This window comes from Catharus ustulatus, chromosome 21 (genome assembly GCF_009819885.2).
Source record: "Catharus ustulatus isolate bCatUst1 chromosome 21, bCatUst1.pri.v2, whole genome shotgun sequence".
Classification (NCBI taxonomy): Eukaryota; Metazoa; Chordata; class Aves; order Passeriformes; family Turdidae; genus Catharus; species Catharus ustulatus.
The window spans coordinates 5525898-5551736 of NC_046241.1; the positions used below are offsets into that span (position 1 = coordinate 5525898).

Sequence of the window (25839 nt, forward strand, 5' to 3'; positions counted from 1 at the left end):
TATTCCATTCCCTGCCCAGCCCTGGGCAGATGGTGTCCATTCCCTCCCAGCCCTCTCGAGGGACAAGGGACCTCCATGCCGCCTCTGCGGGGGGAAGGAGGGATGGAGGTGCTGAGGGCTGGGGCGACCTGAGAGGAGGCTCCGGGGTGATCCCCAGCCCCGCGGGGGCGGCCGTGTCCTGCAGCCCTGCCCAAGGAGCTGCCTCCCGCCTGCGCTGGGCCGGGCAGCGGGGCCGGGCAGGTGCTTGTGGTCCCCGGCGGGAAGATGGAGGCGGCGGGCGGGGAGCAGTGATCGCCGGGGGCTGCGCCGTGAGTGCCGGCGGGGCGAGCAGGCGAAGGGACGGGAAGCGGCTGCGGGTCCCGGCGCGGCCCCGCCGCGGGGAGCGGGCGCCGCGGGCAGGGGAGGGTGGGAGCAGGTTTTGGGAGGTGGGGTTTGGAAACCTCTTCCACAGGCTGCCGCTTGCGATGACCCCGGGGGGAAGGAGGAGGCGGCAGGGGGGGATCGGCTCAGTGAATGAATGGGCGGCAGCGGCGGCGGCTCCTCTGCTCAATGGCTGCTGGGCTGATACGCGCCAGCCCCGCAGCCGGTGCCTCCCTCGCCCTCCCGTATTTTGTCTCAGGCTCGCCTCGCTCGGGGCTCCCCAGACATGTTCAACCAGCAGCAGTTCCAGCAGCAGCTGCTGCAGCTCCAGCACCTCCTCCAGCAGCAGCAGCAGCACCATCACCACCACCCTCCAGCGCAGCAGGGAGGCCGGTAAGCGCCGCTACGCGAGGCCGGGGATCCGGGGCCTGTCCCGGGGGACCGCTCTCCTCCGCCTCTCTGCGCTCCGTCGCTCCTCGCCGCGGCGGGGCTGGTGCGGGGCTGCCCTCCCCTGGTGGGGAAGGCGACAAAGGGAGGCGGGCGGGGGCTGGGGGCCACGGGCCTCGATCGGGGCAGAGCCTGCAGGCACCGAGGGGGCCGGGGGCGCGGGAGGGAGGGCGGCGGCCCCTGTGGGGTCTTGCCGTGTCCTCTGAGCGCTCCGGAGATCCCTGTCCGCTGTCCGGGTCTGGAGTCCCCGAGAGCCCGTGGGTGACCCGGGCAGCCCGTGTAGGAACCGTGGGTGGGTGGATGCTCCGAGCGGAGCGTCGCCCCTCGGGGCGGGCAGGGCAGCCGGGGCTCGGGGAAAACGCCTTCTCCTGCAGAAACACAGCACTCAGCAGAGCCACCCTCGGCACACACGAGCACTTTATTGTTTCATTGTTGAACTTAAAGTGTTTATTTATTTGCTTTCTCTGGCTGGGTCTGCTGGTCAGGGTGCGATGATTGAACTTATTTCTGCAGTGGCACCAGCGCTTAGGCTGTGGCTGAGCACGGTGGGGCAGGGAGGGGATGGAGAAAATCGTGTTTTGTTTGTGAAAGGAGAAAGGACACTTGCCAGAAAATAACCACGATTTTCCTAAAAAATACAAGATGTGAAACAGTTTAGATAGGAGCAGTTGTCCCCGATGAGCTGAGACTTGTAGAATCAACACAAATTCTCCAAAATTATGAATTTATTTGCAGTTACTGTTAGCTTTAAAACCTTATTCTTTATAAATTCAAAGCAATGGGATGTGAATTTAGGAAGAAAGCTAATTTGGTATTTAAGAAATTATTGCATTACTTTATCCTTATAAGGCATTTATCTCTGAGATAAGCGTGGGAATTTTTCTGTTTTACTAGAAATATGAACCTGCAAATCTTTTTACCATTTTTATATGTTTTATGCTATAAAAAAAGCTGCACTTAAAATGCAAGTAAGGGGCTGTTGGCTAGATAGCATGGCTGCATCTTACACCTTTAAAAGTATGATTTTTGAGGTATAAATATCTCAGCTCAGAGACTGGAACAATCTAGAGCAGCAAATGTGAAGATGAGCTGCTGTGAATTCTGTTAGAGGGGTTGGGTTTTTTTGTCAGGGTGGATATTTCGATCCGTGTTTGTACCTCTCTTCAGCTCTGACAGATTTAGCTGTGTCAGCAGCGTGCATAGAGGTGGGCCTGACCTTGCAATCGCCTCAAGAAGTGCCTGCCAGTTCCCTCAGACTTTTCTCTCACGTCTGCTCCACCCTCCTTAGAACTGGAGAGTTCTTCCCTGCTGCTTCTTCCTCCTCGTGTTTTAAATATGAAGGCCGTGTTTTATTTTTCCATCTGGTTCTTGCAGTTAGGGGGCACCACTGACAGTTCTGACCTGTCTGGCTCCGTGTGGGAGGTGTTGATTTTGGGAAAATGAGCTTTAAGCTACTGTGAAAACTCCCTGTTTTTTAGAACTTTTTTGTTGTCGTGTTAAATGTAGCTGCTGATCTAGATCACTCATTTCTCCTGACGGGTGCTGCATAATTCTGTGGAACCGCAGTCAGCTCCTGGGCTTTTTTTATGCTGCTTGGGAGGCTCTATGTGGGCTTGGTGCTAAGGAGTTGTCTCTGACCTCAAATTCTTTGATAGACAATCTGTCAGCTTTGGAAATTCCAGGAGAGCGGGGACAGAGGATACAGTGCCAGTGCATGCTGTCTTTTCGTGCATGTATATCAGCCTTTCAGCTGTTTGCTCCTCTGTTTTGTGCTTGCTAGGGGCCTGAAATAGAAGGGTACAGTTTTTATTGGGTTCTCATGATTGATGCCTTCTTTTCCAGGGGTTTGCCGCCACCGCAGCAGCAACAGATGCTGAGCTTACGGGCAACAAATCAGCCATCGCTGCTCAATGCCAATCCCATGCTTCAGCGGGCCTTACTCATGCAGCAGATGCAAGGTACTGTCGTTATGGGAAACGCTTACTTACTGGAGTTATTTAATCATCCTCTTGGACTGAAACCATACCATGGCTATTTCCTGCTAAACCAGTGCAGTCCTTGTACTTGGCAGTTCTGTTTGTTGTCTTTTTTTTTTTTTTTTTAACTCTTCTCTTTAAATTAGTCCGTAGTCCTCAGAACAGAGGTTCTCCAGTTGTTGAAAATCACATGTGCCCAGCTGTTCACAACTGGGAATAGCACTAGGAGATGTCAGGTTAGATGCTAAATGCATACCTTCCCTTTTAGGCTTGATGGAGCAAATATTTTTTCATCAATATATTTAGATAAAATGCTGAGATTTGGATTTTTGTTTGTCTTTCTTGGTTACAGGGTTAAGGCCATTTATTTAATTATCTGCTATATACTCACTAACCTTGTTTGCAGTAGATATTTGTCTTTGCCCTAACTCAGTAAAGTACAAATACAGTATATTGAAGTACAAGATGGTTTGGGTGTCAATTGTATTGTGAAATTTTGATTCCCTGAAATTACTGTAATTTCTGTAGTGGGTATTATCTGTGTCTTTCCATTATTGTGTTTCCACTAGTGGATTTTCCTTTTTGTGTTTTCAAAACAAATTTATGAAGCTGCCTTCATAACAGCATTACTAATGTAAAGATAATAGGAATAAAGATGTGTTTTTATTTTTTGCTCATCTCTTAACCTGGCAGTTCTTTTCAACACAGAGAATCAGTACCTGGGATAGTTTTCAAGTGCCTGGTCTAGATTAATGCCTGCAATTTCTACCTTGCCTGTGAATCATGCCCAGATGTGAAGACAAAAGATTTATTCTGCATGTCGTTAACTCTCCTTTTGTTCTCTCTTACCCATTTAACGAGAGGGCTCTCTAGTGACTCCAGTGGCTCTCCACAGATCTCTCTCAGGTTGAAGGGAAAGTGACAGTGAGAAAGGACAAGCCATGCTCTGATGATTGGTGTACATATATTGTTGTCAGGAAAAATTGTGACTCCAGCCTTCAGTCAGCCATGCTCCTTCTAAATACCTTTGCAGTCAGCTGACGTTTTTCCTTGAATCTTTTATTGAGAAGTTGTATTTGAATAGTGTGCCGAGCACCTGGGGCTAATTAGATAGAGCAGGATAAGATATGTTAATGAGCACTTTACATGCACTTTGTCTTAGTGCTGCTCCTCTTCACCTCTTCATGAAGTTGTGACTTCTCTCAGTCACCTAGCTCAGGTAGCCATGGGTAACATGGAATATGGTTGCCAATGTCCACTATGGCCCTTTTTCATTATATTAATTTTTTGGCCATTCAGTTTTGGATTACATGTAAGAATATCTGATGCTGTGCCATTTCTGCCCCTGGGAAACATCAGCATAAATAATTCATTGGCTGTGTGTGGCTTCAGCAGTGGGAATAGGAAAAGATAAATACTTCAAATTGAAGCAGATATGTGGTTCTTTAAAGGTATCAAACCAAGAGCTGAAGATGATTTCTTGTGTTAGATTTTTTTTTTTATATTGCTATGCCCTTTTACAGTAAGGGATTATATATGGGAAATAATAATAGATTAGATTGCTTTTGAAGACAAACGTAGGGAGTTCTTCCTATTGTGTTGCAGGCTTTTAACACTGTAGCTTGGTTTTTCAGATGTTGGAGCCTATTTCCAAACTTTACTGCCCTGTTTTGACAGCTGCTAAAAGGCTGGAGTATGCACTAATTCCAGTGAGAGAGAAAAAATGGCAATATAAGTCCAGGTTCCCTGAATGATGGATGGTTTCTGAGGATATAGCTGAGGCATCTGGGCCCCTCCATTTCCTCACCCCTGAAATGGAGGTGACAAAGACTGTCTTCAGAAGGAATTTTTGATACTTGGTTAATAGTCTGTGGATGCTGAACTGTTCAGAAAGCAGAGCATTGTAATTGGAAATGGCAGAGTCTCAAGTGTCAGAGTTGGGGTTGACATGTTGAGCTTGCATGACAACCAGGTGGCAGAGAGGACTGTGGGATTTAAAAAAAAAAAGTTCAGTATTGTTTTAAATGAAATGCTGTTACTGGCTTGTGTTAAAGATCTCCTTGCCATGGTGTGGGCTGTCAGCTGCACAAATGTGGGGTGAATTTTCCTTTTTTTAAAGAGAGTTTTTGTAAAATGAGACCTTGTTTGTTGCAAACATGAGCACTAATGTGCTCAGATCAAATAATTGCTCTAATGATCTTTGCCTGGAGTGGCAATTATAATTAAATAGCTGATCCATAGTAATGGTTGCTATCACATCAAATCACTCTGTGTGCTGAAGAGGGTAGAGCACAGAGCACATATACAGTGCCCAGTAAAGGACAGGGTTTTGTGCAGAGGAGCACTTCCCCTCCACCTGCTGCTTGTTCGGGTGGGAGATTTTCAGGGTGGTGAAACGCTGTGTTTGCATTTGTAGGAAACCTGCGTGGATTTAACATGACAGCGCCAGCACTGCAGCAGTTCTTCCCTCAGGCTACAAGACATTCCCTCCTAGGACCACCACCTGTTGGGGTCTCCTTGAAGCCAGCTCGGTTGGGCTTCCCCAGCCTCCCATTCCAGCGGCAGAACCGGACCTTCCGCAAGGTGGGATTGTGGTTCCCAGCTGCTGGGGAGCTTTGTGCTCCTTTTACAGCAGCTCTTGAATGCATCGTAGGTGGAGTAGAGGGGAGAAGGGAGAGAGCCTTACAAAGAAAACAATGTTTTGTGCTGTGCCACTGGCACAGAAATGCAGAAATCATTCCATCCCAAAGGCTTTTGTGGTCCATATTTACATTTGCGATGCAAAGGTTTCTTGTCACTACTTGCCCAAGAGAGAATTCCCCATGACAGAACTGTTTAAACACAGTATCTAAAAGGATTCTTTAGAAGTATCAGCTTAAAAGTAATTGCAACAGAAAAAATCCTGGCTAAGTGCTTTGCTGTTCCGAAGCAGTTTGTTTTTCCCAAACAACTTGCTCCTGCTATGGACACTCTGCCTCTTTGGGCTGTTCTCCCACTTTTTAGCATCAGACTCATATTTGTCCTTGTGGATTTTGTAAAATCTACAATTCTTGTTTTGTCAAAACCTTTCTCAGCTTCCATCATTAAGACCTCTTTTGTATCCTGGAAATGGTTTTTGGGTTGACTGCTACTTGCCTCCTCTTAGATTGGGATGAAATAGGCCAAAGCTATTCTGTCAGAAAGATGTGGTGGATAAGGTAAACTTGCACTCTTGGACTGTCCTCCAGAGTCAAAAGAAGAGGGATTATTTTGGGCTATCCTTTTCCCTGCCTATGCACCTCTTGTCAGAGTTCCTCTAGCATGACCCTACCCTTTGCAAGCTGGATTTCCTACAGCTGCTGCTCAAAGCACTGGGGACATGTCCTGGATGCCTGTGGAACTGAAATGCCTTACTAGCCTTGTAGTCCATTGTAAACCTTTCCATTATCCCATGCTGGAATTGCCCCACTCTGATGCTTTAGGCAGTGTGTTAAGGACTACAAGCTAAGAGCTGGCAGTGACTCTCTGCCCATTGCAGGACTTCCAGAGGGTTCCTGACAGGAAGCGGGAACTAGATCCTGGTTCTTCATCTCAGACACAAGGTGATGAGAAAATGGAAATTCCAGAGGGAATGCAAGCAGGGTCAGAGCAGAACAATTCCTCACCATCCACAGGTAAGGGGGAGCCTGTAGTGAAACAGCTGCTTGCAAATATGATAAACTTCTCTTGACTAGTCTTGGAGCAAAAACTGGAGATGATTTTAGGCTTAATCAGTAATGTTTCTGTCTAATTGTAAATACTGAAACTGCTTGTGATAGCTCTCTGCTATGTGCTTCATGTACCAGTTTTACCTGAATATTTTTGATTTTTTTATAAGCCTGCTCCATTTCTCTTGCATGGAAGCCTCTTAGAAGTCCTTTTGACACTGAGCTCTGTTTAAGATGGGGGTGGGAAAAGAAAACTGGTCTGAAATGAAAGCTTCCACACTGCCTTACCCATGCTGCAGTCAACATCTCATACACATCAAGCAGAACCAGTTACAATCAGCATGCTAAGGAAAAGATGAGTTGGAAGTCCTGGTGCTCCAGTTGTCAAAACAGAAACTGCTGGCACTGAATATCTTAATGTCAGATACAGCACAGATGTGGGAATGTCATTTCTGACTGAAGAGTGCGTGATTTAAAACTGCTGGCTTTGATGAGGCTGTGACCAGGGAATATGCAATGGTGAAAACTGTCTTATTAACTGCTTGCTGTCAGATAGATGTGCCACCTTGGCTTATATCAATGTTGCCATGATTGTGGCTCTTGTCACTTAGGTACAGGACTGAGACCCACTTAGTAGATATGATCACAGATTTATTTTTTCACAGATTTTATTTTTTCAGTGACATTGCAATAAAACTCAAATATTTGAGGTCATAATCTAACCTAGTAAATATTTTGTATTATGTGCTCTAACAGAGCATCATTGCCATTCAGATATGGAGCATGCTTAAGGTGGCATGGTCTGTTTACTAAGGAAATCTTCTGTGTTCCTGCAGAGCCAAGAACTCCAACAGAGTCTGTGTTGAACACTGAGCCTGCAGCGAAAAGACTGAAGAGGTATTTATTGGATGGGGTATTGAGATAGTAACTAAGTTTAGAATTACTGTGTAATTTTATTTTATGATAATTAGGGCTGTATACTCTATTGGCCTGATGTCTAGCATGTAAGAGGTATTTCAGATGCTTGTGATGCAGTTCAGAAAATCTCAAAACGCTTGCTGAGATACTGGATATTGTGGGGTCTCTGGTAGGGGTGATCCAATCATGAGAATGAAAAATGAGAAATGCAGCTCATTTAAATGTGCTAAAAGCTGAGTTTGCTTGTGTGTTCTTCTGCTAGGATCCTTGTAAGAAGCATAGAGAGAGGTTCCTTTCTATTCTTGTGTATTTCTCTTAGGTTTCTTCCCTAAATGTCAAAAAAGTGAAATGAGCAGAAAGGGAAAGCCTTGGAATACATTAGGTTACAGAAGGTGTATGAGAGGTTTTTATTTTGAGAAATGATAAAGGAAATGGAAAGGGAATCAGTACACACTAGCATCCAACACTCTACCGATGGGCATTGAGTCCTGTATCCCTTCTGCAAAGATTGCCTTGCCAGTGTCTCTGTCTGTTGGGTAAAAATAGACAAAGGCAATCCTATTATCCCCCCGGGATGCGCGCAGGCTGGCCTTGGCAGGCCCATCCCGGCTCTCCCGGCCTCCCGAGGGTGCGGCAGGACAGGCAGGGCTGCATTGCCATCTAGTGGGAAGGCACCTCGCGGAGTTCCGCTGCCATCTGCACTGGGCTGCTCCTCTCCCAGAACTGTCACCCTTGGCTGGTGTGGAGGGAGGAGAGGAAGGAGTGAATGCAGATTTCTGTAGGCACTGACTTGAGAATTCTCCAGCATATGTTAACGACGATGAGTCAGGGCTCCTGGGTCCTCTTACCTTGGCTGTCAGGCATTCGCCGCCTGCTTTTGGACAAGTTTCCTCACCTCGCTGTTTCCCATCTGTAGATTACAGATTAATGGATAGCTTTAGGGGGAATATTCCAGGATTATATGATCAAGGTAATATCTGAACATCAAAGTAAAACATTAAAGAGTGATAAATATTGTGTGCTCAGGGACCATCGTGAGTTATGATTAGCAAGAAAGTGAATAAATTCAATTAAAGCTAGGTCGAATACATTTGAGTGCATGCTTTGTTAATCTGTTTGCCAAAGCTAATTTAATTTTAATTACATTAATATTTAGCAGGGTATTAATCAAAGTCCTGTTACATGCACTGAAAACAAGAATCAAGTCTGAGGAATGACAACTCTCACTGCAGCAAGCCAGCTATTAGGAAAATTCTTTCCTAAGCTGCAGTTAGGGACTGCCAGATTTGATGCATACATTATGGCTGGTATTTACCTAGAATAGATTATTCCTTAGCTTTTTTTTTTAAGTGCTTCTAGTATCTTCCAATGAACAGATGATGGATCTGTGAAAAAAACAGTTTACTGTTCTCATACTGCCCTTCACAGATGACAAGGGCATTCCCCCCATCTATGTCATAAACTTGTGTTTCATGCTTCATTGTTCCACTTCCCTTTAGCCAGGAATACCAGCCTCCTTCTTCATTTCAGGTTTTTCCCACTTCTGCCTTTGCTTCTATGTACCATCTGTACACCTGGAACAACATCCTCATTCCTGTGCAGAAAGCACTCATCATCTTCAAATCCTCCTTGAACACCCACTTCTAGCATGGCATGACAAGTATCCACAGAATACCATTTCCTCTTTAAATCATGCTCGTGGTGGCTTTTGCTCCCTTAGATTGCTCCTTAGGTTTGCAGTTCAGGCTGCAAACCCTCGCCCTGCGTGCTGGCACCATCTGTGTGTGGTACTGTTAGCGTTCAGCCTGCTGGCAGCACCTGACAAATAATGTTAATGCCAGTCACTCTTGTTTAATTCGTGTTTGCAGTGCCCAAACCCTGCTGCATATTTATAGCCGTGTAACCCAGTTCCATTATCACTTATCAATCTGATAAATTATGCGGTGTGCGTGTGTTCGGATAACGGGATGCGGTACCTGCGCTATCGGCTGTCCTGCTTGTGCAGAAGGTGCTGCTCCCTCTTGGCAGAAGGACACCAGCAGGTGGGAATTTGAGCCGCCCCCAGAGCAGACAGTCAAGTCATGGTGGAAAGTTAGTCCTGACAGAAAAACAGGGGATGGAGAAAGAGACTGCAGAGAACACTTTGTGCCCTCTGGAAGTCAGACATTTATTATCAGTAGTCCCCTCAGGAGCGATTTTCTCCTTAGCAGATCACCAGTACCAAATAAAACAAAGCAAGGCCCTTTTGATTTGCATCTTGTAGAGTTTCACTTCCCCCACAAGCAGAGCTGTAGGGACTCTGAAATGAAACACGACTGGTATGAATAGAACAGGCAGCTGTGGTGAAATCCCTGCAAAGGCACCATGGAGATCTCCTTCAGTTCTGATAGGTCTCTTCTCTCCTACACAGAGCAGCCAGGAGCACTGTTCAGGTGTTCCAGTTTCCCTACAGGTCACCAGTCATGACAGGAGAGAGCTCTCAGAGCTCTTACTAAGAATATTTCTTGTATGAACTTAATTCCCTTCAGGCTTCTTGCAGGAGAAGGCAGCTAACCAAAAAGTCAGTTGTAACCTCATCCAGATTATTTGGCTGCTGTTTCTGAATCCATTTTAGAACACCCACTCTACATTATTTTAATTTATTTCTGCTAAATTCTTGCCTGAAATACCACTTCCAGTAGCTTATTGATTTGGGAGTTCAGTGGATAGTGTGGTAGGTTAGACCCCAGCCTGTGCCTTGGTGTGCCTTTTGAAACTCTTGTCTGTAACATGGCAATTAAGGTACTTTTCTTGATATCCTTGAAGTGTGACTGGGGAGTCTGCGTTAGAGGATGCCACAGACAGCAAGAAAGCAGGAGTCTCATGCACCCATGTCCAAGCTGATGGTGAGTTGCTGAACCCTGTGATTTGAACTTTTAGGGCACTCCTTACTGGAAGTACACCTCTAGGTTCCATGGGTGTACAGAAATCTTCTTCCCCCAGTTGTACAGGATGGGGAAAGGAGGATGAAATCTAGGAACCAAATCCAAACTTTGTCCCCTCATATCTGTTATTGGCCAAAGGCAAATGATTGGATGTTTCCATCTTTATTAAGGATAAGGAGAAAGGTCTGTGAACTGGCTTATGGCCAGAAGTGCTGTGAGGAAAGCTCCCTGACTTCACTTACCTGCTGCTCTGTTTTTCCTGTCATTGCTGTTTTGATTTAAGGCTACTAAAAGGACTCTCCCTTCTCAGGTACAGACAATGCAAAGGAGTACACAGCTGAAGATCTCTCCAGAGAGAGGAAATTCTCTGAGGAACCGAAGGCTCCTGAGGTGAGCAGACACCGCTCCATGCAGGGGTGGTGCAGAACATACAACCTCCCCCTCCATCCTGGAGAAGCCCGTTGCCACTGGGAACCAGCTGGCACCCACGTCTGGAGCTCTGTCTCCTGCTGTAAGCTGTTGTCCCTGGCAATAAGGCATAATATGTCTGCAATTAGTGCGCAGTCTGCTCTGACTTGCTGCTTTTGTACCTCTGCTGGCCTGTTCCTTACCTACTGCTGCCTATGGATGGGGTGTTCATTAAGATTTTTGTATTCAGCTGGAATGATGGAAAGCTGCATTGAAAGAGTTACTTAAAAACTCCTCTATATATGGAGGGTCATAGCTAAATACATCTTTCATATTGATAAAGAGCAAGTGTAAAAAGATTCAGGTGGTGTTAAAAGATGCAGCCTGAGAGTCTTTTGTATGAAATGTGTGGCCCCCATGCTGGATGTTAAATCAGGACCTTAGGCTGTGTTAAGCTGTGAGCAGACAAAGATTTAACCTCAGGTGTGAATCAGACTTGACAGCCTTTCATAATTGGAGACATTTATTGATGTGATCAAATGTATCATCCTGCCCATGTCTGAGTTCCTGACTCCATCAGGTATTGTGCTGAATAGGCTTTAGTTTTGCTGTGGAGAAACATGAGCTGATTGTGTCCCTTACCAACAATTGTTTGTGGCTCCAGTCCCCAGAGACTGGATCATGCAGTGGCTGCAGAGGCTGCAGAAACAGCCATCCATGCTAATAGGGCTGGTGCTATGACACAGGGATCACTGATTAAGCAGCTTTGGGAGGAGTGTGTATGAGAGTCCTTCTGATCAGCCTCCTGTGGGTTCAAGCTTACGTGCATTTTCCTAAAGGGTAAAGAGCTTAGATGATGTACAAAAAGCAGGTGTAAGTTTTAGTCTTCTACTGAGGGATTGAACTTAAATTTGACTCTTTGTTTCGGCAGGTGTTGAGCTCTGGAGGTTCACTGAAAGTGACTATTCAGCAGAGCAGTGAGAGCAGAGCTATCAGTACAACAGCTCTGAAACCAGGGCACTGGGCCTGCGACGTGGGCACAGCTGATCCCAACCCAGAATCAGTCCTTAAATTCTACTGTTACATCTGCAAGACCAATTGCTGCAGTCAGCAGGTAAAAAGGCACAGGTCTGACAGGGATCCAGGTGGTCAGGAGATGGGAATTAGATGGCTGGCTGCCAAGGAGATTTGTTAGCAAGGGCTCATGCTTTAGGAACAAGGAACATAAGAAATGATGACAAGTATGCAGATAAAATAAACCTCTCCTGAGCGCTGGCAAGCAACCTGCTAGAGAGAGAATGTGGGTGGATCCACAGGCAACCATGCTCTTAAGCTTTTATATTTCATTGTTAAACAGCAGTCAAAAGAAAGGAAAGCATAGCTCGTACCTATTATTTTGTATGTTTTGGATATATTTAAAAGGATTTTTCTCCTAACCTCTCTTTCAGAATTTCCAGTCCCACATGGCTGGAATTCAGCACCAGCAGCGACTTGGGGAGATTCAGCACATGAGCAATGTTTGTTTTGTTTCACTGCTGCCCATGGTGAAACAGCAGAAGGTGCTAGCAGGAAAAGATGGGTAAGTGTTGGTCTGCAGCAGAAAATTGAATCTGAATGTGGCACTACATGGGTTCTACAATTTTTCACTGCACCAGGGTGCCTCTCAGTTTTAGGTAAGGTACAAACCCCCTCTGGTTTCAAGGGCCTTAATCTCCTTCAGGCAACTTTCTATCTTGTTGAATGATACCAGAGTTGACTTTGACCTGTGTGGTTTTTAATACAGTAGATTGAGTAGGAGGCCTGTTTTATCTGGTGCATTTCTGTCAGCACAAGCTAAAGCAACTTATATTTAGGTGAGAAAGAGAGAAGATAAATCTGAGTCTGTAAAGATAGGAATTGTTAAGAAAACAATGCCAGGGACAGATAGCTAACTGCAGTATTCCATGGAGAATGAAAAAGGTGTGACTTACAGCTCTCTGTGTTGTCGCTTCAGAGAGACCCAGCAGCGGTGGTGTAACACGTGTCAGGTGCATTTCACAGGAGACCTCATCAAACATCGCAGGACCCAGGAGCACAAGGTAACAGTCATAGTGTGGGCTTCATTTTGCACTGACCTTTTGTCTGGGGATTAAATGGAAGTGTGTAGCATCTCCTGCTCCCCAAGCAGCAAAGGAAAAGTGACTGGAGGAATACACATCAAGTTCTGACAGAACTCCCTCCCTAAGGGCACTGCAGTGCTACCTCCTGCCTCTGGCATTGTTGGAGCTTCCAGTTGCCATGATGTGTCAGTATGGCCTGAGGCACCTCTAGTGTGTAATTCTTGACTTTTCTTAAGAAATTTGGCTTATCATACCCACCTAATCAATTGAATGGAGGAATTGGTGGGCAGCCTCTTCAAGTTAAACTTCAGGCAGGCCAGCATATTTATTGATTTTAGGGAAGAAGTGTTAGAACACCTATTTTAAGACACACTTACTATTGTTCTGCATGTTTTTCATCTTTTTGGTGGATAAGAGTTAGGGAGTCCTTTCTGCTGAAATGACTATTTTCTTTGTGGTCTCCCAGGATGCGGGGCTGCTTTTGTTTCAAGATTCATCTGTATTCCTCCAAAGCAGGAGCAATTGTGACTTACGGAATTGTCCCTCTTTCCTTAGCTGGCCAAACGCTCGCTTCGTCCTTTCTGCACTGTCTGCAGCCGCCACTTCAAGACCCCTCGCAAGTTTGTGGAGCATATGAAGTCCCCTGAACACAAACAGAAAGCCAAAGAGGTGATGCTGCCTGGGAGGAGAGCTGTGCAGGTCTAGGGGCAGCTAAACTGTAGAGCAGGATAACTTTCTGCTTCCCTGACTACTGCAGGGCTAAAAGGAAGATGTGCAGTTCTTCCAACTCTGTTTTAATTTTCATCTTTTGCTTAACTTCAGTTGTTAGTGCTGAAAGAAGTTGAGTGAAAAAGGGAGGTGTTGGATCTGCTTAGAAGTGAGAGAGCTTTATGCCCCTCCTACAGTCCTTCCCCTCATCACATGCAATCTGTCCTGACTCTGGGCTCTTCCTTGGTTAAATGGCGAGTGCAGAGTTGATATGATCTTTCTTTTCTGTACCTTACAGGTTAGGCTAGGAGAGAAGGAACTGGGGAGCCCAGAAGATTCAGAGGAGTTGATCACTGTAGATGCTGTTGGCTGTTTTGAAGATGATGATGAGGAAGAGGATGAGGAGGAGGGAGGAGCTGGTGAGGAGGAAGACCGTGATGCAGTGCTGATAGAGAATGAGGATTCTGTTGCCAAGCAGGTATGCTGTGCAAAAGAGGAATGACCTATCTGAGAATCTGCTGTGGGATCTTGTGACTTAGTTGGTGTTAGCTGGTTGAGCTCAGGCTTTCAAGAGTCTGCTCAATCTTGTACAGCAGTAGGGTGGGACTCTAGGGTTCTTCCACAGCTCAGGGTGATGCAGAAGAGAATCAGGCACTATGTGTGGGATACGTGAAGGTGTTGCAGCTGTGCTGTACAACTTCTGCTGCCTTCAGACATTAACTTTGAGAAGCACAAAGCAGTATTGACATAGTCTCTCTGAACAGCCCAGCAGTAGCTGGGTTTCACAGCAAATGTGTAGAGGTTTATCTTGACAAATACATTCCCAGTAGAGAGCAGTTACCAAGAAGGGGGTACATGGCTAAGCTCCTTCGGGCTTGGAGTGCAAGGGGAGATTTTAACCCTTGTAATGAAGTGGTCTGCTGACATTGGGGTTTGCATCTGCCCCTGACCAGAGGCTGTGCAACTCTGTCTCTGGTATGTGAATCTTGTTTCACTCCCAAGCTTACCAGAAAAATGCAAGAGCCTGGCAATTGCCATAGATACAGTAGGCACTAATGTTCTTTCGGTTTCCAGACTGGGCTGAAGGAAGTGTCTTTGGAGGATTACGAAGGAAGTGAGAAGTATTGTCCAGACACAGCCTATGGTAAGCAAGCAGAGTTAAGCACAAAGGGCCACAGAGCCTTCTGTACATTCTGTATCTGTAGGAGAGGATGGTCTCTACCTACTGTGATAATGACTTCTTGAGCCGTGGTGCTCCAGCATCTGCATTGGACTGGTGCAGGTCATTGCTGCCTGGAGAAGAACCTGTCCTGAGAGCAGGATGTTTCTTTATTACTGTGTGATAAAACATAAGGATGTGATTGATGTTTGTCAACTGCGTTTTGCTTTGAAGAAGGGTGAGAGCCAGATACATTTCTAAGGTAGGACATGGAACAAACAGGGCAGGAGTACTGAAGAAAGTAGGTAGCAAATGAGGGATGCTCTGGAAAGATGGAGTCAGAAAGCATATTGATTGGAATGCTTTCCAACAGAAATGCAGCTTGCAGAGAGATACTGAGCATCACTGACAGTATCAAACTCTCTGCTAGACCCAAACTGTGCATGTTTCCTCCGCTTCAGAACCCCCACGCTGTAGCGAGCAGTTCCTCAGCCGTGCTGCTGGCCTGGTGGGCAGTGGTGCCTCCAGATGGCTGTGTCTGGTCCCCACCCTGTAAGCGACTGACTTCAAACCCCGAACGGCCACTCGTGTTTGAGGAGGGCAGCTCTGCAGAGGCTGTTTGTGCCCAAGGAGAGCTCTGTTTACACGAATCTTCCATATCGCTGTAACCTTCCACTATCGTGTGGCAGATGGAATAATGATTCATGCTGTGAATGTTCTCTGCGTGTTCCTCTTGCGCGCCTGCTGTCTTCTGCTTGGTTTGATCCCATTACATTAGATCACATGTTCTCTGTAGTTTTCCATTGTATTCTTTTCTCCCTTTTTACCCCCTTAACGCTCTGTGTAGTTTCTTTGCTCTGGCAGCCAGATTTCTCTCTGAATATCAACCACAGCCATTCCATGGTAAGACGAGATATTCAGCAAGTCATCTTGCAAATCCCTGATTAACAGAAGCAAAGCTTTCCACCTCTCCTTTCTTAATCCCATCCCTCTTCTCTTTTAACATGCTTTCATTATTTGAGTTCCATTCAATGTGATCTGTGATTTCCCTTCCCCTCCCGTTTCGCAGGCCTGGATTTTCTGGTCCCCGTCGCAGGTTACCTCTGCAGGCTGTGTCACAAATTCTACCATAGCGACTCCGCTGCCCGGCTCGCACACTGCAAGTCCCTGATGCATTTTGAGAACTTTCAGGTTAGACCCTTTGGCGATTGCATGGCCTGGCATTTGTTACCCCCGTGCGTGTCTCTCCATTGAATCCGCCACGTTAGCTGTCTTGTCTCCAGCTCATTTCCATCATCCTTGGTGTCCATTATGCCGTAGCTTTCTCCTGGTGTGCTCTGTCTCTGTCTCCCTTCGCCCTTGTAGATCTAAAACCAGTCAAGTCCTGCTTCCCAGCTACTGCTGCTGTCATCTTTTCGCCTGTTTCTGGCTGGGAATCTTCCTCAGAGTGTCCACTCTTTGCTGAACCTGTGGAGTCTGTCATTTAGTCTAGGCCTCTTCTCTGTTAGATTACAGGTTGGTCAAGGTGGGATTGAGCAGGAGAGAGAGGCTGTTCCTTGTAAAGAAAGCTGGTGCATGTGCATCTCCAGGTGTGATACTGCAAGAACAGCTCCTTTAGCCAAAAGTGTGTGTATGATTTGTCCAGGAAGAGGCCTTGTAAAATCAGATACCTTAGAAATCTGAAAATTTGACATTACAGACTCTTTATGTGATAGAATCTACAAGCTGGTGAGAGTCTATTTGTCCTCAGGGTCAGCCTGCAAGAGGAAGTCTGTCTGTCTGTCTGTCTCTGTCTGCTACCCTTTCCTAGAAACTCCTTAGCACAAAGCTCTGCAAACTGATGCTGTTCCTTTGCTTTTCTGGCTCCACCTAAAGAAACCATATTGCCCCTTGCTGCTTTTGTATCTAAAGCTTTTCTTACTGGGCTGGCCTGGAATCTGCCTCCATTGTTCTGTCCTTGTTGACTTGCCAGGGGATGAGGGGCCTGGATTAGTGCTTGTACAGAGTACGCAGTGCTTGCACTGTTTCTGCCCTATCCAGTGACCACTGCCTGGGCTCTCCTGTATGGGAGAGCACTATTTCCTGTCCTTAACAAGGAGGGAGGCTCCCACATCGACTTTGTCCTCTGCCTGCACCCACAATCTACTCCCAAAAACTACTGTGCTTCCCTACCACCTTTTTAAAGAGTGTTTTGAAAAAAACTCAAACACACATACACAGACACACACCCCTAACCTCCCAAAACTACAGGTTTTTTTCTAGTCTTCAGACAGAAGAAACTATTCCCAGTCAGCCATCACTGCCTCCAGGAAGGGGTGGAGTGCTTTAGAATTCTGCCAGCACTCAGAGCAGTGGATTTGGAATGGGAGGAGACCACAGCTGTTCCTTCATGGTTGCTCATCCTCTCCCACTCCTGCAGCTCATCATTTCAGGAATGAAGGAATTGGACTTGGTGTTTTTCTGGCTTGTTTTAGATCAGCATAGAGTGAAACTGCAGCAGCAGTCACTTATGTCACTCTTTTGGCCCACTTAGAGCTGAAATCAGATGCTCTTCAAATGCATGCTGGAGTGACCTGGGGAGTTCATGAGAACAGTGCAGGCTTACATATCTGCAGGCAGATAACTATTATTCCTGGGTGCCTTGGGGTTGTCACGGTTTGAATTAAATCACTGCCAGTTGCTGGGGTATTCTCAGCAGAGTAGCTCAGCAGAGGGTTTCAAAGCAGAGAATGGTGTGCTGTTGAGACAATTTACAGCATCACTCTGGACACCAATCTGCATGCCTGCACCTGCTTAGGTCTGGGTACAATATGATTCACCTGATCTAATTCCAATGTGGTATGATATTGTCCATATCCCACAATTTCAGGACAGAGGAGGAACAAGCCTGCAGTGATAAATGGAATTACAATGTAAAGCTGCCTGTCAGATGAGCTGTAATTCCACACTTCAGACTGGTGAAAGCCATTATGCTCAAAATTGTTTCCTTAAATTGTCAGGTATAATGGTAGTGCCAATTCAAGGAAGCCTTCAGCAGGCAGCTGAAAGGGAGTTGATTATGAACGGAACTGCTGTGGCAAAGAGGGAACTTGAGTTTGTTCCTTTAGGTCATGCTCTGTCTGGGCAGTGAAGACTGAGTTTCTGCTGTATGTTAGTTAGCTACAGTGAGTTGTTTTCCCGAAATCCAGTCTAGAACATGTGTAGTAGCCATTTTTATCTCTTTGCAGACCTCTACTGGTTCATCATGATAGTGAGTGCAAATGAGTCATTTTATTGGTGATATGTTTACCTTTACTCTGTGGAAAACCCCAGTGACTTGTAACGAGATATAACTGATATCATAGCCTTCCTGTCAACAGTTCCACTGACTGTGCAGATTGTATCAACAGAGTGAAGAAGCTTTCAGCTTAAGCCTTGCTTTGGCTGATAAACATTAAATCACACCAGTAGCTGAGGGCTCTGCAGAGCCTCACATGCTCAGGGCATGTGTCCTGGAAGTAGCTGAAGTAGGAGCTGTCACTTGTACTGTTACATCAACAGAGTCCTGAGTCTGACTGAGGTTAACAGTTGCCAGATTGTGATTTCTGTCTCAGGAGCCACAGGTCTGTCATGCACTCGCTCAGCATTAAGTAATGCGAGAGGGACTTCAGTTTTTAATATCACTTTTCCTCACAGGAGCTGACCCTTCTCTGTTGAGAGCCTCAGCAGCCAGGCCAGGAGCTGCTGAGATCACTTGTGGCCCTGCCACTCACCACTGTTTTCGTACAGGTGTTCCTGGACCAGCTGCTGCTTTGCTGCAGTGACAGGAGCTGAGCTGGGCTTCTCTCTCACATTGGTTTGTTTGTATTTGCAGAGATACAAGGCAGCAAGGCATCGTGCCACAACTGCCTATCCCGAGGCTCCTTTGCATTCCCAGGGCTCCAGCTCCCAATTGCTGGATGATCCAAAACAGCCTCTTGCTACAACATCACATGCCAGCAAGATGAATGATGATCGTGGGATAGATAAGGAGGGCACAGAGCTGTCAGCCCTGCAAGAACAAACCTCAAGGTCTCTGGAGGGTAAGGGTGAGCTGGCCACCTCTAGGCCAGAGGGCAAGAGCCTGGCCAGTGTGACTGATGATGTGTGTGATATCATGGTTGTAGAAGAAAGTCTACAGGAAGAGAACAAGTCCACTGCCACTAGTGCCGACTGCCCGTTCTCTGAGGAGAGCCACACCGTAGGGGAGTCACTGGGACGTGAGGAAGAAGCCAACACAGCCAGGCAGAGGGCAGGCACAGACGACCACCAGGATCCAGGGAGTGGAGGAGGCTTAGGACAGAAGGAGGCAGCAGACGCAGGCCAGGAGGCAGCAGCAGAGCCTTCCTCCCTCGCCAAAGGTGAGACAGCCGGTCTCACCTCTGCTGGGTGCAGACGCTCTTCCAGGCGCAAACCCAGATAGAGTGGCCTTAAAGGAGAGCCCTTTACATATGATATTTGCTGGAAATGTTTATTTTCTGAGTCTTTTAATAGAGCAAAACCTTCAACTTTACTGCTGTTTTTATTTTAAGAATAAATAAGCCTGGCTTTAGCGTGTCTAATACAGGATAGTGTTGCTTATTACTTGTTCAGTTGGGATACAGCAGTTATGTGGAAAGACTGAGACTTGGATTGTTGAACCTGAAAGAAGATGGTAATGGGATTTCCATAGGGGACAAACTTCATGGAATGATTGATGGAGACTTAAGAATTCTTTATAGTTCCTCTCATTTCCTTTCCAGGCAGAGAAAATGTTTGTCTCTTGGGAGACTCTGCCAAATTCTGCTTCTCAGAACACTTTCCTTTCTAAGACATACACTGTTGGACAAGCAGTCTTGGACAAGTCCTAAGCTAGGCAAGAACATGCACCTTGGTCCTTTGTTAATACTACAAGGCTTAATCTGTTCTTATAGTGGAGACTCTCAGGAACAAATTTTGTTTCAAACTGATTTTAATAAAACAGATTTCTTTTAAATAACCTCTTTAACTTTCAAAAAAACCTCCTTTAAATCTACATAAGTAGAACAGTAAGACTTGCTTTAAAAATGCTGGCTTTAGGACATACAAGACCATAAGGTACGGACCAAACCTCTTGTTACTTGTCAGAATGTACAGGGAGGGCTCTGCTCTCTCTGCTCTCTACTGCTGATGGCCATGGTGGGAGCTAACCAGGCAGCTCTGCCTCTCTCCACATCTCAGTCCTTAATGGCAGCTGAAGGAGTGGGGCAGCTCCCAGTTAAAATGGTCAGAAACATCACTCTGGTATCTTGTCTTATCTGCTTGGGATGGAATGGAAGTATCCAGTGATCTGGAACCATGTGCCAATATTTCGTTTATCACAGTTAATGTGACTAAGGGAGTAGCTGTAGCTTCAAGGCAGCAGCTGGCCTAGGCCCTCCATCTCCAGGGCTGTCACCAGAGTTACACTTAGGGACAAGCCTGGAGTCAGGACAGCCCCTGCCAGCTGTGCTTTCTGAGAGAAGGGGGTAGAGTTACTGTATGTGGTTCCCGAGCAGTGAAAGGCACAGTAACATGGCACTCTCTTACAAGAGCAAGAAAGAGCATTTATTCAAGGAAATCATAGGTTTAAATAGCATACATCGTGCAAAACAATTCAGAGAAACTTCTTTGGGCAGAGGAGCAAGACCCCCTTTTAGAAACACAGTCTGTGACTAGCATCTAGCAGGTAATTTAGCGTCTAGCATGTAATCTTTGTTTTGGGTTGTTGTCCTTAAGGAGCCTGACAGCAAAGCTCATCCAGCCTGGGAAAAATCCTGGCTGGATTTTCCTAGGCCTCAGACAGTTGCCCACAGGTAGAACCATAATACTCCTGTCTTGGATTTAAGGAAATGAGAGCAGAGATAATTTTTCCACTTGTGAAGAGAGCCTACCTGCAAACTACTCGCATGGCCTCAGGTTTCTTACAGCTAGCTTTACCCAAATGTGAGTGCCAGGCTCATGTTGGGGAGCAGAAAGAACCAGCTCTCCTACACCCTCCCTTGTGCTTCTGCACCTGTCTCACAGCTAAAGGAAAACAGAACATGGAGATGAATGGCAGGATACACAGAAAGGAACAAGTACCAGACATGAGGCACCTCTTCTATTCAAGTTTTACATTAAATTGGTGGCCAGCAATTGTCCCCTTAGCAACACCAGCTGAGAGTGTGTGGTCAGACTCCTCTAGGCAGGAGGCTGGGATCCCTGTACATCAGCTCCTGTGTTCAGCTGCTTGCTCTGCTGCTGGAACTCCAGCCGGGTCTGGCGGTTGGACTCCAGCAGTTCCTTCAAGCAGATGTGTAGGTAATCATTCTTCTCCTCCAGGTGATCCAAGCAGGAGTTGATCTGGTCCAGCATGGAATTTATTGCTGCATATTCTAAAAGCAAGGGAAATGAGAGACTGAACAATGTAATTACATTGTCACTGCAGTCAGAGCAGGCAGCAAGAGCTCTGGCAAATACATGCCCGCAGCATTCTGACTCTGCCTTATTTGCTCCCGGGTAGGTGAAATAAAATGCAACTGAATCCTGCATGTAATCTGTTCCCTGACCAAATTAGGCCAATGAGAAGCTGGAAAACTGGTAACAAGATCTAAGGCAAGGTAGCTGGGCAGTCTAAACCCATTGTGGGCACATCTGAGAGCTTCAGATCTTACACACAAACAGCCAACCACAGGCTGAGTGCTGACTGCAACAGTACCAGATAAATCCCAAAGACAAGTCAGCCTTTTTAGCTGCCTTTGGAATCATCTTTCCTGATAGTACAGGCATTTTGTCAGCATGTTGCAGGGTTTATTTTCTGTGATTATCTGGATAAGGCTTCCAGGCTGGGATGTGCTTCACTCAGGCCTGGCTGGAGTCAGGCTGCCCTAACAGTGGCTGTGGCAGGAGCAGGGGATGAGCCCAAAGGTGCTGGCAGTGGCACCATTATTTCCACAGGAAGGTAAGTGCTGGGCACTGAGTTCAGCCACAGGATTTTCATGTTCTATTAAGGCTTGGGGTACTTAAGATTAAACCCAGATTTACTGCAGATGATCCTGGCAGTTGGTTCTCTAGGTACAGTTTCTAATTCACAGCATTGTTTCAAGTGGAACAGTTTGCCTCAGTACAATGGCATTTCACAGTGGTGTGTGTTAGCACTGTTACTCAGCTGAAGAGTACTGTGCTACTGCATCAAATACTTGTTTTTGGATTGCTCCAAGCACTATTTCACACAATCCTGAAGAGTAACAAAAACCCAGACTGAAAAAACGGACAAGATAAACTGCTGAGGTTATTCAGGACCCCTGGGGGGCTGCAGGGGACCTCAGATGGAGCCAGTCCTGTTTTCCTTTCTGAAGCCACGCAGCTGGGGGAGTGCAGGGAGGCAGAGGTAGAGCTGTGACTTGTGGGCTGATGTTTGTGAGAATCATGGGCTGCAGGACAGGCAAGCATGCCTGTGTGGGTGGGACAAACTCACAGCTCAGGGGCTGGCTCCTCTCCACCCAGCTCCTCTGAGCCCAGTGTGGTACTCACAGTGCCTGGAATGCTGGGCTGAGCTGAAGGATGCGGAGAGAGGAGGGAGGATAGGGATGTGTTCTAGGCACCCTAGGAGGATCAGGCTGTGCTGAAATCCCCCAGATCAGCTCAGCCCCTCTCAGCTGCCCCAGCACACTGGGTCCAGGCACTGCCATTTCCAGCAGCTTTAAAAGAACTGTGAATATTTAAACATTGAAGTAATTTCCATTATTAATAACTAAGAAGTTTCATTATTAAAAACTAATTATCCTCCTTTTCTTATAACCACTTTGGAGCTGTTCAGAGTGTTGCAGCCTTTAATTCTTCGGAGAATTGTGTAATGTTGCATTTGAGCTCATTAATAAAAGTTTGGCCTTGCAGGTATACTCAGAGGTGGCATTACAAATGAGAGCACTGATGATGTTCTTGGATTTAAAAATCAATCCCACAAACACATGCTTTCCAAAGAGGTGGCATTATCAGTATTTTTCAAACTATCAGCATTTTTCAAGGTACGTGAGTTACAGCTCTTCAATGTGATACACCATATTCCACTGAAATGGTGAGCAATCCCAAGCAGACATGGTAACTACTTCTGGCAAGGGACATTCATCAGCTTGGCAAGAAGTCTATAATCACAGCAGAAGCTTAATTTTCTCAGTGCCTAAAACTCAGATGAAGGTTATATAATTTGTGCAGCTTTGAGAAATGAAAAAAATTTAACCATTTAAAAATAAGCTGTAAAAACCTTTTACTTGATTGTTTTCCATTAGTTGCAAGCTTGGTGGATTTTTGTGGAAACACAGCTACATCCCTATTGGAAACACAGGAGTGTGACATTTGCATAACTCCTCTACATTCTTACAAGAATAGTTGACAAAAATCAGGTTTCCTACTTGAGATGAAGGAAGAGATCAACAGCCTCAGCCCCACTAAACCAGGAAATAGCTGCAGCCCTTTATGACCAGCTACTGCACACAAAGCCCAGGTAATTACAAGATGAACAACCCAATTAGGTTAGGATGTAGATCCAATTTAGTGACTTTCTCCATCACATCTTAGCTCTTCAAAAAACGTGAAATACATATCACTGTGATGATGCAAAGCAGTGAATGTGCTTGGGGTGTTTCAGGGCAGAAAGTGTCCTGTCACTGCAACTATATCCCAGATACAACTCCTAAAATCACCTGTGTGGGTCACAGCTGGGAACACAATGTTCGGGGAAAGAGCAGAACCCGACTCCACCATTTTCAATAGAAGAGTAGCAAAGTGCTTACTCTGAAAGAATTCCAGTTTTAAGCGTGACCTCTATGTCAAATACCTGCTCTGATGTCGTCTCACTTCCTCCATGGTCTGGTTCTAACCGGACAGGGCAGTATCAGAAACTTCATACCCAGGCACTGCAGAAATGCCCCAAAGTGGAATTTGCCAAGCTACCTCTGAACATCCTCTTTCCTGATATCCGCACCCCGTACACCAGCAAAAGCACAAAATAAATTTTTTCACAAGAAGATAATCCACCCCAGGGCAACACGTAGGAGCTCGGTGCCCCATGGCTGGGTGGGAATCAGAGCCTGCAGCCTGTCAGCCCCACCGCCGTGCAGCGAGTGCATCGCTGGCCTTGGGCACCGCTCCCGGCAGAACATCTGGGCACACCTGAGCACATCTGGACACACCTGCGCTCTGCCACCCGCAGCCCAGGGACCCAGGCCAGGCCATCCTGCGCCACGGAATCCCCTCCGAGATGGCGGCCCCGCTCTCCCCCACGCACCTTCCTCCTCGAAGGTGTCGCCGCCGTCGTCGCTGTCGTCGCCGGTGCCGCCGCCCAGCACGTGCGGGTCTCCGTTGGGCCCCGACATCCCGCCGCGCCCGCCCGCGCCTCGGCGCCGCCCGCACGGCGCGCCCGCACACGCGCGGGGCCTGCAGCCAATGGGAGGGCAGAGCGCCGTGCGCGTCACGCGGGCGGGCGCTGCGGCCAACTCTGCGGTTAGCGCCGAGCTCGCGGGGCGCAGGCGCGCGGGCGGGTGGGTGCGGTGAGGGGCTCTGTGCGCGGTGCGGCCCCGGGGGTCAGCGCCACATTCCCTTTCTCTCAGGGATCTTTCCCGGCGCTACGCTGTGTCCTTGCCCTCCCCAAGTGTCCTCAAGTCCTCCCAGATTCTCCCGCTTAGGGGCTGCCATCAGCACTAAGCGCTTCTTTCCCAGCACAAGTGATGCTCCGTATGGATGAACCTGCATCCTGTCTGTGCGGGCCATCCCGTCCCAGCGAGGGCTTTGCTGCTGAGCCCCCAGCTCCAGCCCTGTCACCAGCTCTGCTTTGTCTGCTTAGCTCTGCTAAGCGGCTTGAATCAGCCTCAGGTCACCTTCACATTCTTCTTCCCAAAACAACAAACACGATTCACTTTGCCCTTCCCTGTCTTTGGCCTGGTATCAGCTGCACCTCAGTCACCTTGAGGAAATCTCATTGCCGTGTGGTGTTTTCATCCCCGGGAGAGAAGTCACTGGGATGAAAATAACCCACAATTAGAGCATCGATTCAAGCAGCACTCCTGATATCAAGGACTCCGTTATTGAGTGGGTATTTGGGACAAAGACAAAATAAAAGGTCATGTCCTCATTTAACATTTCAGCCATCTCTCCTTTCTGCAGGTAATAACCCTGCTGCACTGCAGAGTCAGGCTCATGTTGCACCCCAAACAGGGAAATTGGATATAAGTGTAATTAATGGATGTAACCACATGTAAATAAAACAGAAGATGACTTTCAGTGTGGAGATGTGCACTTACACTGTGGGTGCTGGTCAGAATTCACAGCCCCACAGGGCAGAGACCCACAGAACGTCAGAATGGGTCAGGTTCAAAGGATCACAGTGGCTCATCTGGTGTCACCTTCCTGCCCAAGCAGGGTCATCCCAGCACACATGGCACAGGATTGTGTCCTGACAGTTCTGGAGTATCTCCACAACCTCTCTGAGCAACCTGCTCAGGGCTTGGTCACTGCACAGGGAATATTTTCCTCATGTTCAGGTGGAACTTTCTGAGCATTAGTTCCTCTTGTTCTGTTGCTCGGCTCCATGGCCTGATCCACTGTCTGCCCTCTCACCGACAGACATCAATAAAGCCCTCTGTCAGCCGCCTTTTGTCGCCACTGAACAGGCCCAGCTCCCTCACCCTTTCAACTGCTTATTTTATTCCCAATTTACACTGTGGTGCGTTCTCAGATTACATAATTACAGGGCAGCCTTGTCGGGTGTCCCGTGGGAGGTGTCCATGCGGGGTGTCCCGTGAGGGATGTCCCGTGTGGGGTGTCCCGTGTGGGGTGTTCATGAGCGGTGTCCCGTGAGGGATGTCCCGTGTGGAGTGTCTGTGTGGAGTGTCCCGTGTGGGGTGTCCGTGTGGGATGTCCCGTGTGGGGTGTCCGTGTGGAGTGTCCCGTGTGGAGTGTCCATGAGGGGTGTCCCGTGAGGGATGTCCCGTGTGGGGTGTCCCGTGCGGGATGTCCCGTGTGGGGTGTCCCGTGAGGGATGTCCCGTTCGGGGCCTGCCCTCAGCGGGCGCGGTGCCGCCATGCCCGAGCGCCGGGCCGGGGCCGTGCCGGGGCGGTGCCGCCGTGCCCGGGGCGGAGCGGCCGCTCTCCGCCCGCCCTC

General features: G+C 47.3%; 2 protein-coding genes across 4 annotated transcripts; one reads left to right on the top strand and one right to left on the bottom strand.

The window, feature by feature from the left end:
- The first annotated feature begins 2 nt into the window (after window positions 1–2).
- On the top strand, window positions 3–19267 carry CIZ1 (CDKN1A interacting zinc finger protein 1). 3 transcript variants are annotated; one of them, XM_033077285.2, is made up of 17 exons: window positions 3–308; window positions 620–753; window positions 2650–2765; window positions 5200–5366; window positions 6301–6436; window positions 7306–7366; window positions 10193–10272; window positions 10622–10701; window positions 11651–11833; window positions 12168–12298; window positions 12713–12797; window positions 13374–13487; window positions 13825–14004; window positions 14601–14670; window positions 15755–15876; window positions 18539–18746; window positions 18831–19267. In XM_033077285.2, exons 1-17 carry the CDS (start codon window positions 30–32, stop codon window positions 19124–19126), a joined length of 2442 nt encoding a protein of 813 aa, XP_032933176.1. In that variant the 5' UTR covers window positions 3–29; the 3' UTR covers window positions 19127–19267. The 3 variants fall into 3 exon arrangements, with proteins under 3 accessions (XP_032933176.1, XP_032933177.1, XP_032933175.1); XM_033077286.2 differs by having other exon boundaries at window positions 18539–18735; window positions 18831–18952; XM_033077284.1 differs by having other exon boundaries at window positions 18539–19267.
- A 979-nt stretch (window positions 19268–20246) lies between these two features.
- Window positions 20247–24098, bottom strand: BBLN (bublin coiled coil protein). The gene is made up of 2 exons (XM_033077288.2): window positions 23969–24098; window positions 20247–21077 (listed from the first exon to the last, which is right to left on the bottom strand). Exons 1-2 carry the CDS (start codon window positions 24054–24056, stop codon window positions 20884–20886), a joined length of 282 nt encoding a protein of 93 aa, XP_032933179.1. The 5' UTR covers window positions 24057–24098; the 3' UTR covers window positions 20247–20883.
- Between the last annotated feature and the right edge of the window lie 1741 nt (window positions 24099–25839).

Bases quoted from the DNA above. Each gene is read 5' to 3' on its own strand.
- CIZ1 (XM_033077284.1), top strand. From the start codon at position 30: ATGGTGTCCATTCCCTCCCAGCCCTCTCGAGGGACAAGGGACCTCCAT. The intron at 5,367-6,300 runs GTGGGATTGTGG...TGCCCATTGCAG, and splicing joins AGAACCGGACCTTCCGCAAG to GACTTCCAGAGGGTTCCTGA. The intron at 12,798-13,373 runs GTAACAGTCATA...CTCTTTCCTTAG, and splicing joins GCAGGACCCAGGAGCACAAG to CTGGCCAAACGCTCGCTTCG.
- BBLN (XM_033077288.2), bottom strand. From the start codon at position 24,056: ATGTCGGGGCCCAACGGAGACCCGCACGTGCTGGGCGGCGGCACCGGC. The intron at 21,078-23,968 runs GTGCGTGGGGGA...CCTTGCTTTTAG, and splicing joins CGACACCTTCGAGGAGGAAG to AATATGCAGCAATAAATTCC.